Here is an 11,744-nt window from a genome sequence, read left to right as displayed (position 1 = left end):
TATATATATATATATATATTTATATATACATATATATGATGGACAAATTGTACGAAATGTATAAATAGATGATGAGTAAAGCACCGGCACAGTTCGATTACCTGCTGTTATCCGTAGATTTATTGCAGGAACTGAGAAGTGGCAGTTGGCGTAACAGTATTAATAAAATAGGCGATGCAATGTGTAATAGACTTTATTGGGTACAGCACATGTTTCTACCCTTTCTGCGTCTCTTCAGGTACATTAATAGAAAGTCTCACTAGAGATTTCTTGAGTTGATTTACGTACTGCTATGTGTCTATTAAATTCGTAAGCCGACTAAAGAAATCTTTAGGGAGACATTTTATATTTTATTGATGCACCTGAAGAGACCCAGAACGGGTTGAAGCATGTGTTGTATCCAATAAAGTCTATTACACATTCCATCTCCTATTTCATTAATACTGTCATGTACACACACACACACACACACACACACACACACACACACACACACACACACACACACACACACACACACAGAGTCATATATATGAGCAGACAAACGAAAGAAGGGTACTCAATACATTTATTGGGAGTTACATGTATGGATCAAAACAGCTTGATTCAAAATCCTTGGTACTCTGAGTTTCAAGTTCGATGCTAATCTTTAGCAATTGGAGTTTGAATCATAAGTTAGTATGAAAAAATCAATGTTTCTTACTAGACAATGGCCTGCGATTGGTTGAGAAAGGTTACGCGGTGTCATATCTTGATGTTGGTATTCCAGCGACAACAATTATTTGGAAAAAAAAACTCATGGTATACAGGAATTTTCTTGGAGTGAGGAGACTGGGTTTGGGGATCGTTCACACACGTGACCTTCTCAGAATATCAGGTTCTAGCGAAAGCATCATTGTAGTGCGGAGAGGTCCTATTAGAGATTTCCCTGTTGGACGAGAGTTTAGGTACCCATTTGCTAATACCTGAAATAAGGTTTCTAATTACAGCGGGGTAGGGGTTTGAGGTTTTGTAGATGGATACAGTAGGCTTCCTGTAGGGGTAGTACTTTCCCGTGTTTAGGTCTAACGTTACGTCCAACAAATCGACTGTAGTCAGGTTGGTGGTAACCGGTAGGGGCAGGCCCAACTCTTTGAAAATTTTTATCAAGTCTTTCCTGAACCTGTCCATCGCGTGGCTATTCATATGGCTTGAGATAGCCAAGCTGTCATCCCTATAAAGGGCCGACCTATGTGAATGGGTACATCACTTAAGTGTTTTGACGATTTAAAACTCGTCAAAACTCCCCATAGAATAAGTCCTGGGGTCGATTTGCTCGACTAAAGTGGTGCTCCAGCATGGGCGCAGTCAAATGACTGAAACAAGTAAAAGTGTAAAAGAGTAATATATATATATATATATATATATCTGACTTCTTAGTAGTGAATGGCTTCTTAGCAGTGAATATGGTCTTGTTAGTGTGTAGGTTTTTTGATTAATACATAGTTCGAATAAAAAGAAACAATCTACTTAGAGACGTATAATAAGTTCACTGTAATACCACCTTTCCTCATATTTGTATATCGTATATCTTACGTACCTTAATTACATTTACATTATTAGCTCCTATCACTTAAATCTATTAATTTATCTTCTACATAACAACATAACAGCATAATATTGTCTGGTTCCCTGTCTACATACATACTTCGTCATTCCTTCATTTATAAGTTTTCCTTCCCTCTTCTCCTTCAACGCCATATTGTCACGTGTCTCATATTTTAATTCTACATGGTAATTTTAATATTTGTGGTCATGAATAATTTGTGGCCATTTCGTCACGTGATACACATCGTATAATTTCTATGCCTCATGGGTAATACTACAGTCAACAAAGAATCTTCGTCAAGATAAGTGATGTTGTTCTTTTTCCTAATACTATTGAACGTCCGTATTTCATTTAATAGTTAATTACACTATCTTTATATATGTTTTCTTTTTCTTAATCTACAGAAAGTACCTCTTCAATAGACGTTTTATGCCCTTAACTTGACAGATGTTTATTATTATTATGATTATTATTATAAAACCTTGACACTTTACTTATTGTACTAAATATTGCTTAAACGTACAGATTTTTCTACTTTTCTTATTTTATCGCATTTTTTAAATATTAGGATACGTTTTTGAAGTTACGAGACTTGAAGAGTGTCCTCATTATGAGTGGTATTTATCTTGATCGATTCATTCTAGATTGATCAGATCTTTCCCACTTTTATGTGGCCATGAAACGCACGTAGTCTTTTTTTCACTTTCGTTTCTATAAATTTACTAAACTGATTAAAAGTTTTAGTCTAATATTTTATAGATTTTATGGATTACAAATTTTCTCTTGGAATTTTTAGATTTTTAAATTAGTATTTTGTATAGTATGCTTTTCTTGATGGTGTCTGATCTCCTTCATCGTTTGAGTTGCACAGTGGTGGTTCTTCTCTAAATTATTAATATATATATATATATATATATATATATACACTCACATACACAAGCAACACACACACACACACACACACACACACACACACACACACACACACACACACACACACACACACTGATATATGTATCAATTCTTACGTATAATCCTAGACACCTCAGTTTGTACAGACAATACATTTAAAACATGAAATATTATTAATAAACATACCTCATCATGGTGGCCAAAAATATTGTTTGTCTTTGTTTGCTTCAAGAACAATAAAATTCGTTTCGTTCACCGAACAACATTTCTTGTACTACCGAAACGTAACTTTCGTTGGTATTTGTGTCGATAAAGTTTTCTGAGAAGTTGAAGATATATCACTCAGTTTGGTGGAAGGCCATTTTGAAACATGACGAAATCTTTTAAGTATATTGCGGCAGACGATCTTTGTGAACAAAAATGATAGACAAATAAATAATCCAATAAAAGAATTGAAAACATAAAATATTAGAGAGAATTCTTCAATTTGTTCAAAGGTGTACAGGAATGCAAATGTCCATGTAAACATGGAGTTCTTCTTCTGCACGACAACGCCGCCCTCATATCGCCAATATGATCAAGGAAGCCATTCAAACGCATGGCTGGGAAGTACTTCCATAGCCGCATTACTCTCCTGATTTGGCACCAACGGATTTCCACCTCTTTCGATCTCTTTCAAATGCTATGCGCAAAGTTTCGTTCAGTAATGATGCAGAATTGAGAGCTTCGTTGGATCAATTTTTCGAATCGAAATCGGGTGATTTCTACCAACGAGGTATTGAAAATCTTGTTGAACGTTGGGAAGAAGTTGTAAACAACAAGAGTGAATACATTATAGATTAATAAGTTGTTATTTCTTATTAAACCTTTAAAAAATTTTTAATAAAAAAAGAAAAACGGCGGGAACTTAGTTGCCAACATAATACACACAATACGTTTATATCATGAAATATTGTTATTAATGAACATTTAGTCAGAATATTGTCCCATTATGAAAGCTGTAAATGCTGCCTTTGGATTCTTTGAAGAACTATAAAATTCCTTTCATTCACCAAACAAGTTGTACTATTCAAACGTAACTTTTGTTGGTATTTGTGTAGATAAAGTTCTCTCAGAAGTTGAAGACATCTCACTCGATTCTGTGGGAAGCCATTTTGAAATATGACGAAATGTTTTAAGTATATTGCGGCAGACGATCTTTGTGAAGAGAAATGATAGACAAATAAATAATCCAATAAAAGAATTTAAAATACAAAATATTAGAGAAAATTCTTCAATTTGTGTAAAGGTATACAGGAATGCAAATGTCCACGTAAGTCCCATAATAAAAAACAGTTTTATGCAAACAATGAACTCCAATTTATTATGTTTTGATAAATATTTCGCAGAAAGTTTGCGAGACATATATAGCCCTCTGGTAGTGAGGATAAATGCTGTTGTGTTAAGACATAAAATGAGCATAACAGGGAATGCAAATAACCATAGCAGACTTTTTCCGTTTGTAATCCAGCAAATGCCATTTCCATATTCTGGAGAAAGTCCATGATTTCCAGGTGTGTACTCAAATATCAGTGATATTGTTACTATGACAAGTGGACAGATCCAAGCATACAAAGAATACAATACAAATCTCTTGGTACCTTTTCCTTTACTTCGAAGTTGTGTAAGTCCTGAGAAAGTGTACCAGGCATCGAATGATAAAACATTCATCCAGAAGAAACTCGCTAGAAAAGAATAATGTATCACAATAGCCAAAGATGTACACAGAATTGTAGATGTAGTGACTTGTGATGAGATAAGAAAGAGAAGCTCAGCTACAAACAATGCTGATAAAAGACTAATGAGTAATTTACCTGGTAAGGTATGGAGATCAGGTATGCAGAGATAGATTATAATAGTGATTGCTAGAGCAGGGATAGAAAATATAAGCCCCACTAACGTGATATAAGCTTCAACATCGGAATACTTTCGTAATACATTGATAATATCTTTTACGCAGATGATAATTGTACCATCTTCATCGAAACCGAAATCTGATTGATTCAGCAAAAGATGGGTATTATTCAAGTAGAGAAGACCATCATTAGTGATGTAATACTCAGATTCATTTAATCTTGTTGTAGTACAATTTAGAGTAGAATTAGCGGAGATTTGTCGGCATTCCTGAGTATTCTTATCGTAGAGAGTATTTTTCACACAAGAGTCCCTGAGTAACATTTCATTTTGCATTTTTTGGGGTTTGTTAGAGACATCAAAAAGTGTTATTAGAGAATAATGTACTTCGTAAAATGGAAAAGAATATATTGGTATACTTATGTAACACTTGATATCGTCAATTTCAAAACCATTGCAAAGTGCACAGTAAACATTTCTAAAGGCCGTATTATTCGCGTCAACAAGTCTCATAGGCTTGTTCTTGCATAGATTCTCTAATGTGCTATTGGGATTATGCAGTGTACACTCTGAAATATAAGGAGTGCATTTGTATAGATATTGGTTAATTTCACGAGAAGGGACTTGATTTTCAACCTCAAAACTTTCGTTAGTGAAAGTCATAGCACCAGTGATTTTGGGATCATCATTCCCAGAGAAATATTGGTAAGAAATCTTCCACAAAATATATTCTTCTCCGTGGCAGAGAGCACAATATAAGTTCCTATAGAGTTTTTGACTTGTTTTACCAAAAGCAGGTACATCATGTAGTTGTTCGTCTGAGTTAGGATTTTCACAGTTGTTTACGTGGTCCGTTACATCATAGTCAGGTGGACAGCGATCGAATTGATAATAATTTTCACCATTAATATTGTTACAGCTGTAATACATTGAGGGATATGGAGGCTCGAGGTCAGAATTTGTGTAATTAAGAAAGTCGGAACAACATTCATCGTATAAATAGCAGTCTTGCTGACATGAACAGCGGTCTGTCCTGGGGCTTTCAGAGCACAAAACTGGTGGACAATTGAAGGTTTCAGTTCTGTTTATAGTTGATGTTTGAACTGTGTGGTTTATCAATAAGATGAACATTAAAAAGCCTGTGACATACATTTCCATTATGTCTTGTCAAAAAACAATAATATATTTTCTGGTATATCTTAGTTTGTCTTTGATAGAACTGTCCGTGAGAAATACTGACATTAATAAAGTAATCCCCAAGATTAAATATTTCGCTTCCACTTTAGATTTAACTTTGAGGACAATGCAAAATTTTTGAAATCTGAAACCTTGAGGAATTGGAGTTCAAATTTTGTATACCTGTAGATAAAGGAAAAAAATATGTACTGTACTAGATTATAATATTACACAAGGATATTTTTTAAGTATTAATATGAATAGCCTTATCAATTGTTCCGTGCGAATATCCTTAACCACAGGTCTTTGGTATATATCGATATTCTCATTACAAACTGCCATTTTAACTACATTTCTAAAAGGCTATCACTTCAATAAATCTAAATCATTAGTTATATACGTAAAGAAGTTTTGTTAATAAATCTTTCACAATATTAGGCTTTACTTTGATTGACATCTAGATTGTACATATCATAATTATAACTAAGTATTACGCTTGGGAATGTATAACGTTGGGATACAAAAGAATTATTAGGGCAATAACCCGCTGATTGAAAGGTTTAAGGAATTCCTTCTCGTTACCTATACTGATATGCCTCTCATTGCCAATATGCTTCTCGTTACCAATGTTGATATAAAGAAAAACCATTAATTTGACACTCGTTATCATAGGCAGATTTAATTCACCATGATAATGAAGAAAACCATTAACTGACGAGTATTTTTGATATATTATTTATGAAAACGTTTCTATAAAATATCAGTAAAATATCAGTAAAGAAGCATCGCGTATGTTACTCATATATAATGATTATTAGATGTTTTCTAATGTAAGAGACGTGGTTCCTACTATGCATGGAGCTCCAGACTGAGAGATGCAAGTGAATTTCAAGATAGACGAGCCTTTCCAGGACTTCACAACGGATAATTGTGACTGAACTTACAATGCCCTGGCAGATCAGATTTGATATTTCTAATGCAACAAATAAAGCCAAATATCAGGACATGGTTGATGAGGATCTTGTCAAAAAGATGGCAAGAGCCTCATTGCCTACTGAAGTCGGCGGCCACAATTTTAGAATAAGATCTTGAATTTCAAAACAATGTACTTGAATGAAAGTTGGGTTTGAACGTAAACAACTTTAAAAAACACGAAGGACAAGCCATTGCATGTGCAACCAGATGTAACCTTTCTGCCGTTGAAGATTACTTGCGTCCTCGGGTCCAGAGCCAACGCTGAGACACTTGCTGGAGATAGAGAAGGCTTAGCACCATTGTAATAGTTTTAGTGACAGTTATTGGAAGAGCGTTGGACAAAACATATATGTATATGCATACATACATATATACATGTGTGTATGTGTGTATTTGTGTGTATGTATCAGTCTGTCTTTCCGTCTCTCTGTCTGTTTGTGTGTGTCTCTTTCTCCTCTCGCTCTTTCTCTCTCTCTCTCTGTCTCTCTCTCTCTCTCTGTCTCTGTCTCTCTCTCACCAAGAAGAAATTGGAAATAGCGCCTACGTCTTAGAAAGATTTTTCCGACAGAATAAGGAAGAAAGGCGGTGAGCGGGCAGAAACGTTCGCACGCTGGGCGAAATGCTTATCGGTATTTCATCTGTCTTTACGTGCTGAGTTCAAATTCCACCGAGGTCGACTTTGCCTTTCATCCTTTCGCGGTCGATAAATTAAGTACCAGTTGCGTATTGGGGGTGATATAATCGACTGGCCCCCTCTCCTAAAATTTCGGGCCTTGTGCCTAGAGTAGAAAAGAATAAGGAAGAAAGATAGGCTGATGTATAAAGAATACTATTCTCTCATTCGCACTGCTAAGTGGGGAACGTCATACAAATCACAGGCTATATTTTTGGAGCATGCTTCATATGCGTTTTAGTTAATACGTTTTAATTAGATATACGCATGAGAACCTTACTTACTTTGATATGTTTCGGCCATTATTGGCCCAGGCCATATCTAACTCAATAGCACCACCTGGCAAAGTCATTAAAATCAAGAATCGGACAAGGCCCACTCGAAGAGGGTGTTATTGTTTACGGAGACATATGTAAGGTGTAGGAGGTTTATCTAGGATTTTTTGAAGGAATTTGTTCCAAAATTTCTTGAGCTTTATGGGGTCTGTTTCTGCTATAATGTGTCTTAGTGTAATGTTAAAGAGAACAGTATCAATTGAGGTGAAATAATTGTGCCGCATTGTTGATATGTGATGCGAGCATAATTTATGTTGTGGGCGGATAGCACGGGGCCCAAGTCTTGGGTGTATCTTAAAGGCGATGCCGACATCATTTGGGCAATGCTGATGGAATATTTTCCACATCATGCAGATGATGTAGCGCTCTCAGCGGCGTTGGAGAGAATAAAGCTTGAGCTCTTCTAGTCGACCCCAACAGTCAAAGTCTGTCATACCATCTATATCTTTTTTTTATGTAACCTTTGAGGCGCTTCAACTTTCATGATACTTTCTTTCGTGTAGAGAGAACACTGTGGACAACAGTATTCAAGGTGGGGTTGGGCAAAAGTGGAGAAAAGAAGGATAATGGTGTGGATAGTTCTCGACTGGAAAGTTCTGAGAATCTAGGAACACATTCTGCGGGTCATGTCAACTTTGCTGTTTATATGAGCGGCCCAGCTTATGTTGTTGTTTACAATTACTCCCAAGTCTCTGATGTTGTTGAATGCCATGAGATTTTCACGTGAAGGAAGAGAGTGTGGGAGTTTCATAGTATCCTCTTTTCCGAAGTGGATTAGTTCAAATTTGTCCTAGTTCAGCAGCATATTATTCTTTTCCGCCCATTGGATGACAGCCAGTAGATCAGACTGAAGGCATGCCCGATTACCCACTTCTTTGATGTCCTGGATCTTGGAATCATTTGCAAATATTCTTATGTTACTGTACTTGATGATGTCAGTATATGATGAAAAGAAGTGGGCCCAAAACAGTGCCTTGTGGAATACCATTACTGACTTTGGCTGGGCTTGATTTTATTCCTTCGACTACGGCGTGTTGGGTTCTGCCAATCAGGAAACACTCGATCCATTGTAGTAACTTTCCAGGGACACCAATATTGGATAGTTTTTTCAAGAGGATCTTATGATCCACCCTGTCAAAGGCCTTTCTGAAATCAAGGTAGATGATATCAGTAGTCGAGCCCTCTCCCAAGGCTCTCACAATGTCATCAAGTTGATGCAGTATCTGCGTTAGGCAGTTCCTTCCATTACGGAACCCATGTTGGTTAGGGTTCAGTAGTCTGTTGCTTTCAAGAAAGTAGGTTATCCGTGATCTCACTACCCTCTCAAATACCTTGATGATAAACGAGGTGAGTGATATCCGACGTTAGTTCACTGCAAGTGACTTGTTTCCCTTTTTGGAAACAAGGACAACAGACTGGGACAAAGTTTTCAGGAATATAGCCAGCATCCAGTGAGTTCCTTCACAGATTAGCAAGTGGAGAGGCAAGTTGGTGTCGACACACCTTCAGGACACAAGCAAGGAACCTGTTTGGGCTCACTGATGAATTGTGTATAATTTCGTTCATTATCGCTAAGACATCAGGGGCGCCAAACGTTACCTCCAATAATAGTGTGTTGAGGATTTACATCACTGATACAGTCCAGATCGACCATATCAGGATTGCTGAAAGCAGAACAGTACTGTTTCTGCAGTATCTCACTTATGGTTTTGGCATTACCATAGAGAGTAAGGCGGTGAACTGGCAGCATTAATAGCACGCCGGGCGAAATGCTTAGCAGTATTTCGTATGTCTTTACAGTCTGAGTTCAAATTCCACCGAGGTCGACTTTGCCTTTCATCCTTTCGGGGTCGATAAATTAAGTCCCAGTTTTTTTTATTCGAGTAGGCCGATAGCCGTCAAATTTATGTGTGGCTGTTGGCAATATTTTAGTTTGTTAATGTTTTAGTTCTTTTTGTTTATCCGACAAAGGTTTTCTGTTTTGGGGAATTCTGCACTTAGTTGTCTTCACTGGTCTTGGTGGGATGTATTTTGCACATATATTTGTGACAGTGTCTACAAAGATCTGCCAAGACATTTTGATGCTGGAGGAGGTGGATGCATGCGTGAAAGACCAGTCAACATGTGATAGCTCTTTCATATCGACATCATAGAAAACCATGGTATCAAGGTATCGAATGATGGAGCTGGAGAGAGATCACTAGGGTTAGCCTTCGGCTGGTGGAATCTCAGGTTACAGAGAACCATGATGTGGCCTGAAAGAAGGGGTTTTTCCACTGTAATATTGCGTATAGTGTTACCGTAGTTACTAAAACAAGCTCTAAAATGTTCTGATATCTTGTTGGTGCAAGGTAAATTTGGGACAAGAAAAATTCATTAAAAAAATCGAGAACTGGCTCTACTGCTTCCTTGTCATCACAGTACATACATATATTCATCTACATACATACATACATACAAATATCCATGTGTGTGCATATGTGTGTGTGAACACACACGCACGCACGCACACACACACACACACACACACACATACATACATACATACATACATACATACATACATACATACATACATACATACATATATATATATATATATATATATATACACATACATATATAGATACACAGATATATTTATGTTTGTGCGCGTGTGTGTGTGTGTGTGTACAGAATATGTACAGTAAATTAGTCAAGAATTGGGAGCTAAACCCTCCAAGATCTTTCAAATATATATCACCACATATCTCTCTCTCGTCTTCTCTCCAGAGAATAGAGACTCAGCTCCTTTAGCCTCTCCCAGTAGCCCATGTTTTGCATCGAGTCAATCTTCTTTGTATATTGGCGTTGGATTGCTTCGAGTTCCCTAGTTTGTTTCACACTTTCTGGAGACCATAGTTGGGAGCAGTAGTCCAAGTAGCCGAGAACGAAAGTAGCAGGACTTCTCTTGTCCTGGTTCTGAATGTCCTCAGAATCCATCCAGCCATTCGTCTGCACAGTGTTGCCATCTTGGTAATACGCACATGGAATGTTGCTTCATAGCTCATGTGAACCCTCAGGTCACGCATCGAATATGACTGGGATCATATTACCTTTTGGTCCTGGTGTTGGACCGATAGTGGAGTGCTTGAAATTTCATAGCATTGAACTGCATGCCATTTTTGCTAGCCCATTTGTAGATATCGTTCAGTCCTTTCTGTAGCTTTATGATGTCCTCTGGCTTCCTAACTGACTGCGATACTTTTCTGTCGTCAGCATAACTGGTCAGATTGGCTGACTGTACCGTGGAGAGCATTCTGAGGGCCACCACAAATAGTAGTGGCCCCGGTATAGTTCCCTGTGGGACTCCGCTGAGAATTGGTGTCCCTTGAGAGTGAGCAGCGTTGACTACAACTGTCTGACTCCTGCCATTCAGAAAATCATGCAGCCACTTTCCAAGTTTCCCGGTAATACCAAGGTTTCGCAGCTTGTGACATATGCCATGATCAACCTTGTCGAAGGCCTTGGCAAAGTCGTGGTATATCACGTCTACAGCTGACTGGTTTCGCTGTTGCTTCAGTACTCAGTCAAAGTGGTGGGTACTATATATATATATATATAATCAAATTAAAACATAGGGTAAAAAAACAGTTATTAATTAATATCGATTTATTATCTGGTAATAAACCGATATTAATTAATATCTGATTTTTTACCCTATGTTTTAATTTGATTAACCATAATAAAGTTCTCAAAGTGGATATACGCGACGCAGTAACCAATTTCTGCAGACATATTTCCGGAATTAGCGCGCCAAAACGAAGACATTTGATTTTTACCATTAAGTTGTAATTAGCAGAACCATATACTCGTTCGCCTCTAGGGGTGAACAAGTTGTATAAGATTCTAAGAATTATGATTTCCTTACAATCCTGCTGAAGAGAAACAAATGTTTTCGGTAAGAGAATGTTAATTTCGAAACCGGTCCACGAATAATAATGTTTTAATTATGTAATTTTTACTGTCTTGCCAGCATACGGTTTGGTATTTCGCTGAATTTCTTTTGAGAACTATTAGGTCTTACTAGACACATTACATGTGATCTTCTTCTAGCACATTAACTGTCCACTTAGTGGTCGTCGTTATATATACACAGACACACACACACACACACACACACACACACACACACACACACACACATATATAT

General features: G+C 37.1%; 1 protein-coding gene across 4 annotated transcripts in view; it reads right to left on the bottom strand.

Moving 5' to 3' along the window:
* Positions 1 to 11,744, bottom strand: part of LOC106872517 (G-protein coupled receptor Mth2) — a 35,126-nt gene that overhangs the window by 7,387 nt on the left and 15,995 nt on the right. Inside the window, exon 2 of one of the 4 annotated variants that reach the window (XM_052970785.1) lies at positions 2,687 to 2,906. The exons of 1 other annotated variant lie outside the window; for it this stretch is intronic. Coding sequence is in view for 1 of the 3 variants with exons in the window: in XM_052970787.1 (XP_052826747.1) it covers positions 3,566 to 5,551 (1,986 nt within the window). In the remaining 2 variants the exon portion in view is untranslated. Of the gene's footprint in view, positions 1 to 2,686; positions 5,753 to 11,744 lie in introns of those variants that run through there. 2 more of the 4 variants (XM_052970787.1, XM_052970784.1) reach the window with 2 other exon arrangements.

The sequence above is a fragment of the Octopus bimaculoides genome, chromosome 9 (assembly GCF_001194135.2).
Source record: "Octopus bimaculoides isolate UCB-OBI-ISO-001 chromosome 9, ASM119413v2, whole genome shotgun sequence".
NCBI classification, from domain to species: Eukaryota; Metazoa; Mollusca; class Cephalopoda; order Octopoda; family Octopodidae; genus Octopus; species Octopus bimaculoides.
The sequence above is the reverse complement of the archived record's forward strand: the minus strand, read 5'-3'. Positions and strand labels throughout refer to the sequence as shown.